Genomic DNA, 15,230 nt, shown 5'->3' on the forward strand with positions numbered 1-15,230 from the left:
GAAGATACTGTAAGACCAAAAAACACATCCCTCTCAATAAATTGAGAATAGTACTTGTATAATATACATGCTGCTTTATCACTGTCGATGGGAGTCTAATTTGTCACCCAGACTGCAAGAGTTAAAGTTGCAACCAGTGTAGTGCTAAGGCAGGAGTCTTTTTTTCATTTATTTTATTCTCATGCACATCCGGGTCTTATTGTGTGCCATGGGTTAAAAACAGTCTTATCTTGGTGCTCTACAAACTTGACTGCTCAAAGGTCCTGCTGCTCAACAGATACATATCTATGTTCTAAAAGTGACACATTAACTTCTTCATTTAATATATCAATAACTTGCTATGCCTTTTTGCTTTTAAGTATAAGTTAATCCACAAATAAATCTGACCTTCAGCTCCGCCTTTGTGCATTGATCTGTTTTCTTTGCCCTTTGGAAAGGGAAGGAGAATATAAAGGATCATTCTCCAATGAACAATATATTGGGTCTGCAGGTTACTTATTAAACCTGAGCACATTGACCCCATGCACTGCACATCTAAAGACACCGTCTACCCCCTTGACTCTTGCTGAGTTTCCACCCTGTATTCATCAACTTCCTACGTATCATTCTCCTCCAGTTCCTGTGATCATCTCAATGCACTGAGTGAGTCACTGAAAGGTGTGTCGCCTACATTGATCAGCCCCTTCAATTCATCCTGCCTGGGTTTCCTTCAGTATAATATACAGTGTTTTCCTTGTGGATGTTTAGTCCTTTGTAGTCACTGCAATAACTCCTCGTTCCCAGTCTCTTGGTTACTCCATGAGCCAAGATCTTTACTTACAAACCATTTTGGAAGACCTTTGCACACTATCAAATGCTGCAGAAATCAAAAAGTGTACAAGGACGCAGGGTTTTGTGTTTCTGTCCTACAAATTTGATCTAATTGTCCCGTATATAATTGTGTGCATGTTGATACAATTTTATATGGCATTCATTTTGCCTCCTACTACCTGCGATTAAATCTAATGGCATGCATTCCAGAGTGTTCAATTACCGTACACTGAGCCCTCAGGCTATAATGTTCCTGGCTGTACAGTTCCTTTACCAATATAATAGATTAAGACTAATGACAACTCTACTTTATTTTCCTTTCCTCTCCTTGCCATTTTTCTGACCTTTTTCACAAAACCTGTCATCCATTACGATTCGTCATATCGCTGACAGCTTTTTAGTTAATTGATGTGTAGATGTTGTGAAATCTAGTTAGCAGTACAACCCAATGTTTTTTCTTTTGTGGTTTTTCAGGGCTGGAATTTTTCAAATGGTGAAATTCTCCAATCAAAAATGCCTTGTGTTCCTTCCCTGTATTTCCTTTCTCTCGTACTTGATTGTGTACTCTTCTTTTGTCCTTACCTCTCCTCAAAGTGTCGGTTCTTTGCTTGTCTATGTTGCCACACCTCTTGTTTATTCCTGAGTCATCTGTGAGACTCGATAGTGATTGTCACCAGGCCACCAGGATTAAAAGAGGCAGCATGATGGCTCCGTGGTTAGCACTGCTGTCTCACAGCACCAGGGACCCAGGTTTGATTCCAGCCTCAGGCAGCTGTCTGTGTGGAGTTTGTACGTTCTCCCCGTGTCTGCGTGGGTTTCTTATGGGTGCTCTGGTTTTCTCCGCCTGTCCGAAGATGTGCAGGATAGGTGGATTGGCCATGCTAAATTGCGCCCTGGTGTCCAGGGATGTGCAGGCTAGGTGGATTTACCCTGGGAAATGCAGGGTTACAAGGATAGAGTAGGTCTGGATGGGATGCTCTTCAGAGGGTTGGTATGGACTTCATACACCAAATGGCCTGATTCTACACCAGACATAATCACACCTGGAGTTAAACGATATTTACAGTTCCTACATGAGATGCATGTGTCATAATGAAAATAAAAGGAAAATATAAGAATTTCAAAACATGTACCTTCATTAGAGAAAAAGGCCTAAAGCTCCTTTAAAGCAGCACATACTAAAGGACAGCAATCCGGTGTATTGAGGTCTTGTAGTTGTAAAGACCTTGTTTTTTTATTTTTCTATGTTTTTAATTATGGGCTGAAAGAAGAAAAGAACGATTTTAAAACCTGGGATTGCTGCATGTTTTGAAGGCAACAACCCTGACGATCATTGTGATCACTGTTTGCACAGCTGCTGTCCAGCATTGGTTAAAGTGGTTGCAGGTGAACTGGAGTTGGGGAGTTGTGTACGGATGGATCTTTCGTTGGTAGAAATAGCTGGTTAGCCTGGGACCTATTGACCAGATATCAATGAGAAAGGCGTTCTGTTTGTCAACAGCTGTGCAACTGGTTCACAGATAGCTGAACAAGATACAAGAGTTCCTGACCTGCTGCAGCTCTGGAGTGCTCTCTCTGTTCTCTGTAGATGACACATTAAGCCTGAAGACGAGTGTATTTTGCCTCCAACAGTAACTGCTGTAAGTTCTTACTTTTATAAAATGTCTGCAACTAATAAATTAAGTGAACCAGCCACCCTGTGACTTTTGCAAACCATTTGAAGCGGCTGGAAAAGGAAGATTGAGAAGCAGCATTCTGATAAGCATGAATCATCTCACTAGATTCTATGAACACAGACCACTGAACAGCTTTCCCAGTTTTCTCTTCATCCATAGCATCTGTCTTCATGTGTCTGCATCTGTCTGTATCTATGTGTGTAAAAGGAAGTGGATAAGTGGGTTCTAGTTGTACTCTGTTGAGTTATATACCAGTGGTTCATTATTATTGTTTATCCATGATTCTATAGCTACAGCCCAATTACTTGTAATAAAAAGGAACTTTTATTCCATGCAAAAAGCTGTCCATGCTTCCTGCCTACTTATGTCGTAAAACTGGGCAACTTGGGGAATTTAACACATTTTTTAAAAAACTTAAACTTTTGTGATGACCCTCCGAATAGCAGGGCCTAATTCCAATGGGCTACCCCAGTGAGGCTTGACAATATCTCGATGCTGATAGGTAATTTTGTTGCCCATTCGCTTGTAACTAGATCAGGGCAGCCATGTTAGAGGAAGCAATGAAGAGAAAATATTAAAGGGAAAGCGCACGGGTGTGGGGCTAACTGAATTGCTCTCCAAAACTGGCAGCACAGACTTGATGGGCCAAATGGCATACTTCTGTGCTGTTCCATTCTATCATGATCATTTCTAAATCTCATTGATTGGAGCCTCCCCTTTGGAGTATTTGATTACTTCTGATAGGCTTTGTCAATTCCTTGAGGTTTGATCAATACTCACTTTGTCCAGTGTTTTGCCATGTTTCAGTTGCGCATACCTCCTCACTCATCAGTCTTCTGTATCTCACTCAACAATTGTTTTATTACCCTGGAGCAGGGCTCTCTTTTGTTTTTAATGCAGTACTTCTTATTATCACTTTTCTATAATCCCTTGCTCTAAGCTTCATTATTTTCCTAGATGTACATGAGGTGTGTTCCCTCCTTCAGTCAACCAAGTTATGGAGCTTCAAAAGTAATAGCCAGAGCTATTCAATCAACATTTCTAAACTCTAGTGTTCTATCCGGGATTTTGATAGAGTTGGTAGAGAGAAACTGTTTCTATTGACAGAAGGGTCAATACTCAGAGGACTGAGATAATGAAGAAGGGCTGCTGCCTGAAACGTCGATTCTCCTGCTCCTTGGATGCTGCCTGACCTGCTGCGCTTTTCCAGCAACACATTTTCAGCTCTGATCTCCAGCATCTGCAGTCCTCACTTTCTCCTTGGACTGAGATAATTGTCAAGCAAAATCCAGGTGAGGAATTATTTTGTCACAGTCATTATCATCTGAAACACAATACCTAAAAAGTTGATTGAATTCAGTAACAACTTTCAAAAATGAATTTGATGTAGGCTTGAAAAGCAATAATTGCAGAGATGTGGAGAAGGTAACTAAATGGACAGTTCTTTCAAAAAGCCGGCATAGACACTGATCACAGGTTTCCACCAGCATCGTTTGATTCTATAATTCTGCATCCCATTGTGCTTCGTGCTGTAATGCTTTGAGATCTTCCAGAACATATTCCTTGCTGACCTCTACATATGTTATACATTCCTAACACAGTTTGAATGGTTTGGAACTGGTTTACGGTATTCTTTGAGTAAAGCTAAAATCTCATTCTGCATGTGTACTGATTTCTCCCGTGATATTTTGACCCACATTGGACCTTAGAGAGCCTTGCTCTCCCTTCTATTTTTCTCTTATTCAATCAACACTTTTTTTGTCTTTACACGTATCTAAAATATGATTAGGTTGCTCAATTGATTTTAAATCATTTCCAGTTCAAATTCCTTTAAACATTCTTAGCCTTGCAGTTATTTTTGAGTTCATTATTCAGCTATTCTCTCCTTAGCTCAGTGGTATGTTTCATTTATACAGGTCTTGAAGTTGTCTTAAAGCATTGAACTTTGTTTTTATTTTGCAATGCCTCCTAGACCTGCAGTCATTTCTTCTCCAGAGCTCTGCATCTTCCCTAAAATGTGCTGTCTGATCTTTACAATCATTGTTGGGTAATTTTTGGTTTTAGCCAATTCCAAACCCAAGTTCAGCTGTGAAGTTGCATTAAGGGTCTCTGACCCTTGACTTTTTTGGATTATGTGAAGCGTGTTCGTGTGTGAATACATGGTACCTGTACTTTGTTTCTGCGCTGATGAGCATGTAGTGGTATCTTTGCTGGGGCAACCTGTCAGTGGTCTAGATGGTACCTTTCAGACTGATGAGTAGCCACATCTTAATGGGAACTTTGAGACCCAAATGATCAGCTCTTTCAGCTGAGTGGGGGCTGGATCCTCTGGCACTCAAAAGTTTGAAAATAAAGATTTAAAACTTCCTGGGTAATTATTGTGTAGTTAATGCATCTGGACCTTTGCATGGCCCCAACATGAATCTTTCAGGATATATCCAGTCTCCATTTTATTGAACGCAAGAAGATTAGATTAGATTCCCTACAGTGTGGAAACAGGCCCATTGGCCCAACAAGTCCACACCGACCCTCTGAAGAGTATCCCACCCAGTCCCATTTCCCTCTGACTAATGCACCTAACACTATGGGCAATTTAGCATGACCAATCCACCTGACCTGCACAACTTTGGACTGTGGGAGGAAACCCACGCAGACAATGTGCAAACTCCACACAGATAGTTGCCCAAGGCTGGGATCGAACCTGAGACCCTGGTGCTGTGAGGCAGCAGTGCTAACCACTGAAGCCACCATGCCACCCCAACATCTGGGCAATGATTTCTGTCAAAGGAAGAGAAGCTTACAGGAAACAAACGAATGTGCATTACGAGGCTCTGATCAAAACAGTCTGGACAATGGGAAAATCAAATAAAAGAGGCACAGGCAGCACACTTGAACAGAAAACAGCGGATCCTGGAATATCATTAACCCTAAAGAGCAAAACAAACCTTCAGGGTGTAGATGGCGTATTATTGTTCTGGATATCAATCTGCTTCTGCTCAATTAAGGATGCAAACAAAACGGTTTCTCTGTAATCAAACAAATAGAGCAATATAACTGAATTGAAAATGACTAAAGTCAATGTTGAGAAAGGCTTCAGTACTTTTTTGGGTGCAGCTCTAACCTAAGCCGACGCGGGAGTAGAAGGTGACCTGAAGAATTTCACAGTGTACTCTTCCCCAGCGCTGACATTGAGGTGTACTGGAGGACTGCGGCTGTCACAGAGTGAGAGGGGTGACAGAGTAACATGTGCTGTAGGGGAAGAGAGAATAACAACTCCAGTATTTATGTAGTACCCTTAGCCAAAGAAAACGTTACAGGAAACTTCACAGAAGTATGCCAAGACAAAATGTGACAAAGGAATGAAACAACAACATTCAACAAAGTGATTTCTTTGCAGGTTATTGACATATATATGAATGAACCTCCTATGAGTCATCTGCCATCAAAAACAAGATTAAACCTGCTGTGAAGTGCAGAGGAACATCCATCTCCCCTTGATTTTAACTGCAGTTCTGTCCTGTTTCCAATGGCAGAGAAAATTAGAATTCCCTCATGCCGTCTCCAGAATTTAGATAAAGTAATACTTAAGAGCTCAAACATGAACTCAGCATCAGTTCTGTGTCTTACTATCATTATCATGCAGTACTCGGACATTGTGAGAACAGTCTTTAGATCAGTGCAGGAAATGAAGAGGTAAATCTGTGATTCATTGATGTATATCTGGAAGACGTTGTAAACCATGAAAGGGGTCTTTGGGGTGCAGTAGTGGTGATTTGCCTTTATTACAGTAAAAAGAATGATTTGTGTTCAAGGCAACAGTTTGCTATTGAGTACTGAATGCTTGATGGTTGCTTCTGAATGGCACCAGTCACCACCTCTCTGTGATAAAATCAAAAGTGGGAATGTTAGCAGATTATTGCAGTATTCAGTTCCATTTAAAGCTCCTGAGATTCTGAAGCAACCTATACCCTGATGCAATAAGGCCTGAACAGCCTTCAGCCTCGGACTGGTAAATGGCAAGTAACATTCAAATCCCAAAAGTGCCAAAGAACTTTGCTGTTGTTGAAATTCCTATCAACAACACCCAAAATATAACTCAACCTGCCACCTACATACTGGTGCTACAAGAGCAGAGCTTGGTTTATTCTGTGGTGGGTAACTTGTCTCCTCACTCTGAGTCTTTCCACCACAGATTAAGAGTGTGAATAAATACTGTCCACTTGCCTCAATGAGTAACATTCCAACGTTACTTAACTAGCATTAAATCATCCAACTCACTTATTAGGCATTCCATCTACTGCCACCTTAAATGTTACTCCATTCTCCACCATTTCACTGTGGCTTTAAGGGGCATTGCCGAAACTCAGAGACTTTTTTCACAGCACCCCCAAACCCACGATCTCTGATGTCTAGAAGAGCATCTGTAACTTATGCACGGGAGCACCAATTCTACTCTGTTCACTTTCAAGTTAAGTGCCACGATAACTTAGAAATAGATTGCCATTCATTCATTATCACTGCTTCAAAATTTCCATAAAGATTGGTGTAGTTCAAGAAGGTGGCTAATTATGATCAGTTGTAGGGCAATTACTGATGGGCAATAAATGCTGGCCTTGCTATTGGTGATCCCTCTAAAATAGTATTGTGTACAGCCACTATTTTCAAGCACGGTATCTAAAATGTTTGCATGGTTACATATAGATCAGAGACTGTGTTGTGCCTTTTAGGCTGCTGCAGAGCAGGCACAGCACTTTGGCAGAAGCATTGATTACCAACGACTGTGATTCATTAAAAAAAAATGTAGTTAATCTCAAATAGGCAGCCAGGAAAGTGGCAGGAGAGTTGTACGTAACCCTGAAGATGGAATCACTAGTGGATGTGAATTGGGGATGGTCTTATGAATGCAAGCTACATTCTAAAACACTGCATAAAGATCAGCTTTTCACAGCAAGCATCATAATTTGCAATAACGCAGTTCAAGGTTATGTTTCCATTTATTTTCCTGTGTGTCTTGGTTTCATATAACTGCAGATGGTTTTCAGCCGTAACCAGAATGACACATAATTCGGCCAATTAAAGAATTTGACCTTATCTTTAAACTTAACAAAAGGCATTAAATAAAGCAATGCAAAACATCGCTATTTACTCTTATTATTAAATTAATGCATGTCAGCTTGCCCTAGGCTTTTATTTAATATCCTTCTTAGTTTAAAACTACTATCCGTATGTTTGCAGGGCGCCATTGAATACACTGAGACCAAGGACGTTGCGGGCAAAAGATTCTGTTCAGAACACCCCCTCTCACCAACATTCAGACCAAGTAAATATCGATGAGTTGCCGGATCACTTGCATCTGACTCCCAAGCAGTCAAGTAAACCAATGGTGGGGCCAGGTCACCGGAGTCAGCTCCCGCTGCATCAAACTGAGGAGTCGACAATGAAGACACCATTCGAAGCCAAAGTTCAAACTGATAGACACACCTCAACAGAACAAATCTTAGGATTGCAAAAGCAACACCGATCCAGAGTTTCAAGGAGCCCTCCTGCTCAGGGATTTAATTGTCTTGGAGATTTTAGACAATACAAATCATGTAACTCTCAGGTATGACCTAACCTCACCACACGGTACGGTGTCCTAATGCTCAAAGTTTTGTGTCTTGCAGGTATAAAAGACCATTGGTCCGGATTAAGTGTAAAGTTGGTGAGGGAGTGTAATGGAGGGGAAATGAAGGGGTCTGATACAGGGAAAATACGGCTATGGTGGAGAGTACATCAAAGGTTGCCATTGAAGAGAAATGCAGAACTGTGATGGAGGATAAATAAAATGTGTAATTCAATACAGAGGTGGTGGGACATTTCTCTAAGGTTGTACTCCATATAAACCAAAAGTATCCCTCTTAGAAGCTCAGCTCCTTTGGAGAACTAAACATTGCTGATAAATTCCACAACCTCATATTCTCTATGTTCTCACTGTTGTTCAGGTGCAGCATCTGTTTTAAGCAAGAGATTAGCAAATTTTAAAAAGTTTTTATTCTGACCTAATCTTCATTCTTGCATAATCTATATAACTTCTCCCAACATACCGATCCCATACAATCTGTTCTTTCTTGGTTTATAGGAATTCCACACAGTCATGTGTCTGAAATTATTTACTCCTCTGCATCCCCACCATTATTAATCAATTCAACTAATTGATGCAGCTACTCCATTAATGACATCTATCTAGTATCTGAGGTAATGGCGCTGTATTCTATTATCAGTCCACTTCATAAGTAACTTATTCTGATTATTCAAGTGAAACTAGGTAGTACTCGTCAGAGTTCATTCAGTTACTTTTAAAATTTCAATTAAGCCATAATTTCTACAGCCCAGAATAATTTGGAAATTCTGAATTAAATAAAATATGACCTCAGGATGAATTATGAGCAGAGCAGAGAAACTCCAACAGTAAGGTCCTATGTGGAGCAAATTTGATCATCTTTTGGTGAAGCTGCAAAAGGAGACTGCCATTGGATTTATTTTTACATTCACCTCAGCAAGCAGATAAAATCATGATTTTTTTTGTCTCATTCAAGAGATGACAACGCAGCCCTCAATCCTGCACTGAAGCATCAGCCTGGATATGAGCTTGAGTCCTAGAGTGAATGCACCATTTGCTGACTCAAAAGGCAATAGTGTTAAGATTGAAGTCAAATGCCATTTAAATGCAGCGTAGAGGATAGTGAAAAATCACTGTGAAACAGCGTTGACTTATAGATTCATAGTCACACAGCATGGAAACAGACCCTAACCCTCTCTCTTTAACCCTACAACCTTTCATCCTCTGACGCTTAGCCAATTCCATTTTGAAAGCCACAATTTAGTTTACCTCCAACATAGTCTCGGGCACAATTAACTATCAATTTACAGCGAGGTAAAAAGTGTCAGCTGGAAAATTGTGCAAAGGATCATAGGAAATCAGGTTTCAATGTTCTAATGACAGGAATATAAGCTGTGGTGTGTATTTTCTGTACATCAGGGGAAAATGATCTGTAGAAAAGTAGCAGCGTGAGGTGTTCCAGATTGCCAGAATAGAGTCATAGAGATGTACAGCATGGAAACAGATCCTTCGGTCCAACTCGTCCTTGTCTCTTAGATAATTGTCAGATCCTAACCACTTGCTTGTTTAAAGACTGATTTCCTCAAAGTATCATTAGTTGTTTTCCTATTTGCCTTTATTTTGGTGTCCTTTGTTTCACTTCCACAAGTAAGAATATTTTCCTCCTCTACTCAGTACATTCCCGTTGTGGTTTTGAACACTTCCATCAAACCTGCTTTCCAGTATTAGCGTTCTAAGGAGAATGACACAAGTTCACCAACTTATTCACATAACCCTCATTCCCAACAGTGTGCTTTTAAAACCTTCACCCCACTCCTCCCCCATCTTCATCCCTAGTTTCAACCATGGTGTTAATTAGCTTCATGTTCCCAGATCCATTGTATTATGCCTCTAAAGAGCCCTCAATAAATTTGAATGTGTACAGAAATGTGGTTATAATGTCTACCATGACCAGTTCATTATTGGTCTCTGAGGTTACCTGGCAACTCTCATATGGTACTTGAAGCTTGCAGTGCCCGTAAAGTCATAAATCAGAGGATTAACTATCAATTTACAGAGAGGTAGAAAGTGCTAACTGGAAAATCATACGAAGGATCTCAGGAAATCAGGTTTCAATGTTCTAATGACAGGAATATAAGCTGTGGCATGTATTTTCTGTTTACTAGGGGAAAATGATCTGTAGAAAGGTAGCAGTGCGATGTATTCCAGATTGCCAGAATAGAAGTAGAGATAATTGTCTCTTAGAAAATTGTCAGCTTTAATTTACAGAGTCTCCCATTACAAACAGACACCTTCAAACTGAACAAAACCCAGTAAGTGTAGTTTCAATCTGCTCCCTTTGAGAGAAGAACAAGTAAATGTCTAGTTAATGTCCTCAATTACTAAACAATTAACACAATGTGTGGCTGAATTGAGAGTCAACATTACAATGTACTTTTTAAGTCATTGATATTTTGTTGCATAATTTAATGTTGAAGACTGCATTAAGCTTTGGTAATGGCATATAGTCTTCGATGGGAAAGACAGGAGAATAGCTGTGGGGCTGGAAGGGAACAGATATTCCATTTGTGTCTCCCAGTGGTATTAGTAGGAATATACAACCGACTAATGTAACTAATACCTAATTGTTATTGTGTAATAGGTACATCTTGATAATACAAGAGCCTCTATAGTTAAAACTCACTAGCAGCCGTTCCTCAACTATTGCAAACCAAATAGGCCCTTCAAACCAATCAAGGGAAAAGGGATAATGCTAGCACCTTTCCCACTGTGTTTACACTCCACCACTGTCACCCCTCACCTCATGATTGTCTTGAATATTTAGAAACTCTGTTCCTTCTGGACATATTTTTATTCATTCAATAAATTACCATAGTGTTAAGGGTTTAGATGGAGAGGAATTTGTTAAGTGTGTACAAGACAACTTTCTGATTCAGTATGTGGATGTACCTACTAGAGAAGGTGCAAAACTTGACCTACTCTTGGGAAATAAGGCTGGACAGGTGACTGAGACGCAGAAAATGGGGCAGATACTAAATGAGAATTTTGCAACAGTATTACTGTGGAAAAGGATATGGAAGAAACAGTCTGTAGGGAAATAGATGGTGACATCTTGCAAAATGCCCATATTACAAAAGAGGAAGTGCTGGATGTCTAGAAATGGGTAAAGGTGGATAAATCCCCAGGACATGATCAGGTGTATCCTAGAGCTCTGTAGGAAGCTAGAGAAGTGATTTCTGGGCCTCTTGCTGAGATATTTGTGTCGTTGATAGTCATAGGTGAGATGCCGGAAGACTAGAGGTTGGCTAACGTGGTGCACTGTTTAAGAAGGGTGGTAAGGACAAACCAGGGATCTATAGACCAGTGAGCCTGACATCAGTGGTGGGCAAATTGTTGGAGGGAATCCTGAGGGACAGGATGTACATGTATTTGGAAAGGCACGGACTGATTAGGGATAGTCAACATGGCTTTGTGCGTGGGAAATTATGTCTCCCAAACTTGATTGAGTTTTTTGAGGAAGTAACAGAGAAGATTGATGAGGGTAGAGCAGTAGATGTAATGTATATGGACTTCAGTAAGGCATTTGACAAGGTTCCCCATGGGAGACTGATTAGCAAGGTTAGATCTCATGGAATACTGGGAGAACTAGCCATTTGGATACAGACATGGCTCAAAGGTAGAAGACAGAGGGGGGTGGTGGAGAGTTGTTTTTCAGACTGGAGGCCTGTGACCAGTGGAGTGCCACAAGGATTGGTGCTGGGCCCTCTACTTTTTATCATTTACATAAATGATTTGGATGTGAGCATAAAAGGTACAATTAGTAAGTTTGCAGATGACACCAAAATTGGAGGTGTAGTGGACAGAGAAGAGGGTTACCTAAGATTGCAACAGGATCTTGACCAAATGGGCCAATAGGCTGAGAAGTGGCAGATGGAGTTTAATTCAGATAAATGCGAGGTGCTGCATTTTGGGAAAGCAAATCTTAACAGGACTTATACACTTTGAGGAGAAAGTGAGGACAGCAGTTGCTGGAGATCAGAGCTGAAAATGTGTTGCTGGAAAAGCGCAACAGGTCAGGCAGCATCCAAGGAGCAGGAGAATCGACGTTTTGTGCATGAGCCCTTCTTCAGGAATGAAATTCCTGTGCACCACTCTTTTACTCTGACTGTCCTGAAATATAGGCTTTAAAGGCAAGTGTTGTTAGAAATTTCAGGTAATAATTGCTCAAACTAGTTCCTTTGTTGAAGTGTGACTATAAATTTTAAACACACCATTGGCTGGAAAGCTTATGAAAAGTGCTCTCTTTCATTCCTGAAGAAGGGCTCATGCCCGAAATGTCGATTCTCCTGCTCCTTGGATGCTGCCTGACCTGCTGGGCTTTTCCAGCAGCACATTTTCAGGACTTATACACTTAATGGTAAGGTCCAAGGGAGTGTTGTTGAACAAAGAGACCTTGGAGTACAGGTTCATAGCTCCTTGAAAGTGGAGTTGCAGGTAGATTGGATAGTGAAGAAGGCGTTTGGTATGCTTTCCTTTATTGGTCAGGGTGCTGAGTACAGGAGTTGGGAGGTCATGTTGCGGCTGTACAGGACATTGGTTAGGCCACTTTTGGAATATTGCACGCAATTCTTGTCTCCTTCCTATCGGAAAGATGTTGTGAAACTTGAAAGGGTTCAGAAAAGATTTACAAGGATGTTGCAAGGGTTGGAGGATTTGAGCTATAGGGAGAGGCTAAACAGGCTGGGGCTGTTTTCCCTGGAGCGTTGGAGCCTGAGGGGTGACCTTATAGAGGTTTACAAAATTTTGAGGGGCATGGATAGGGTAAATAGGCAAAGTCCTTTTCCTGAGTTGGGGGAGTCCAGAATGAGAGGGCAAAGGTTCAGGGTGAGAGGGGAAAGATATAAAAGAGACCTAAGGGGCAACCTTTTCACACAGAGGATGGTACATGTATGGAATGAGCTGCTGGAGGATGTGGTGGAGGCTGGTACAATTGCAACATTTAAGAGGCATTTATATGGGTATATTAATAGGAAGTGTTTGGAGGGATATGGGCCGGGTGCTGGCAGGTGGGACTAGATTGGGTTGGGATATCTGGTCGGCATGGATGGGTTGGACCGAAGTGTCTGTTTACATGGTACATCTCTGTGACTCTATGACTCTAAAGTGCTTAGTTTCTGCATGTAGAAATGTAAATTTTCTGAATTAAAGTTTGCTTTCTGGTAGCTGGGAGAGTGGGCATTTCCTCCAGAGGCATTTCCGTCAATGCATGGCAAATCTGTATGACAGTAAATTGGAGGTAAAATTAGGTAGACTAGAAAATGTGTGGCTCCTGCAATTCTGTCATTTTCCAATTGGATGCGTTTTATTAAAATAATTCTCACAGCATCCATTTCAAAAGCTCTAAAAGCTCATAAACATAAACAGAAGTTATAAACATTCAAGGTTGATTCAACCCATTACATTAATTCCAGCAATTACCCACAATGTTTCTCATGGAGTATTAGTGGCTTAACAGACAAGCAATGAGGTAGAAAGCAGACTGCTGAATAATGATATCCTTACTGTCTCCTTGAAGTCACACTGTTACAAAAGGCAGAACTGAAAATGCATTTTCACATCTAATCAATGCTGTGAAAGTTTTGAGAGCTCCCTGGCGTATTCATGTAGCACCTAATTCTTTAGCAAGTGCCTCAGTTCAGCTCTGCCAAGCTGTGAGAGAGCCAATTTGAAAAAGTCAATGAGATAAGGGCGGCATGGTGGCACAGTGGTTAGCACTGCTGCCTCACAGCGCCAGAGACCTGGGTTCAATTCCCACCTCAGGCGACTGACTGTGTGGAGTTTGCACGTTCTCCCCGTGTCTGCGTGGGTTTCCTCCGGGTGCTCCGGTTTCCTCCCACAGTCCAAAGATGTGCAGGTCAGGTGAATTGGCCATGCTAAATTGCCCGTAGTGTTATGTAAGGGGTAAATGTAGGGGTATGGGTGGGTTGCGCTTCGGCGGGGCGGTGTGGACTTGTTGGGCCGAAGGGCCTGTTTCCACACTGTAAGTAATCTAATCTAATCTAATCTAATCTAATCTAACATACGAATATCAATCCAATTTAATCTAATTTCCTGAATTGTGCACAACTCTTTTACTCTGACTGTCCTGAAATATAGGCTTTAAAGGCAAGTGTTGTTATGAAATTTCAGGTAATAATTGCTTAAACTAGTTCCTTTGTTAAAGTGTGACTATAAATTTTAAACACACCATTGGCTGGAAAGCTGATGAAAAGTGCTCTCTTTCCCTTCTATAACTTTTCTTCTTTTCTTTCCTTTTCATTTTTGACCATGGCAACCAAAGTTGTCAAATGATTATCGTATTTAGTACTTGTCTCTGCACGGGTTTCCCGGAGATAGAGACATGATTTGATGATATCTCTGCAATTACTTTCCTGAAAGGTACTCTTCTATTGTCACTCCTTTGCCTCATAATAATAGCTTTGAAAATCTTTTGAAGGAAAAGCCCTTCTCAAGTGGCTCAGTGGTTAGTACTGCTGGGGTCCTGGGTTCAACTCCAACCTCAGGCAACTGTCTGTTTGGGCATCCTCTAGGTACACTGGTTTCCTTCCCCAGTCCAAAAAATGTGCAGGTTAGGTGGATTAGCCATGGGAGATGCTGAGTTGCGGAGATGCTTGCTCTTGTTGAGAGGATCAGTGTAGACTTGATGGGCCAAATGGCCTCTTCCTGCACTGTAGGAATCCTTTAACTTGTCATAGATAGTTTGGCTGCATATGTCATTTGCTACAGAGCCACGTTTACATAGTCAAGGGCTGCTCTGGGACAATCTGAAGAGAATTGTCTTCACAGACTAGAGGCAATTGTATCATTTATTGCAGCATGACGAGAGAGAGCCCCAACCATTGGAGCTGTAGTCATTACGCTGCTATCCTCAACTCCTAAATAACTGGGTTCTTGCAGGTTACTGAAGATGATAACCGTTGTCAATGATGTTATGTTCACCCAAGCAAATACATCTTCTCAGAGAAAGGTGATGGAGGGTCGGAGGATGCTGCTAAAGACCTAAAGGCCTGATCCTATAGGTGTTTAAAAACAATTCGTAGGCCTATGTTTTAAGAGAAGGGAATTCTTCAGGTATCATGGGCAAT

General features: G+C 41.1%; 1 protein-coding gene across 2 annotated transcripts in view; it reads left to right on the top strand.

Moving 5' to 3' along the window:
• The window catches only part of adamtsl7 (ADAMTS-like 7), a 454,799-nt gene that overhangs the window by 80,339 nt on the left and 359,230 nt on the right, over window positions 1–15,230 (top strand). For both annotated transcript variants that reach the window (XM_072583993.1, XM_072583994.1), the window contains exon 5: window positions 7,722–8,088. In XM_072583993.1, coding sequence (XP_072440094.1) covers window positions 7,722–8,088 — 367 coding nt within the window. The remainder of the gene's footprint in view (window positions 1–7,721; window positions 8,089–15,230) is intronic.

The sequence above is a fragment of the Chiloscyllium punctatum genome, chromosome 14 (genome assembly GCF_047496795.1).
Source record: "Chiloscyllium punctatum isolate Juve2018m chromosome 14, sChiPun1.3, whole genome shotgun sequence".
Lineage (NCBI taxonomy): Eukaryota > Metazoa > Chordata > Chondrichthyes > Orectolobiformes > Hemiscylliidae > Chiloscyllium > Chiloscyllium punctatum.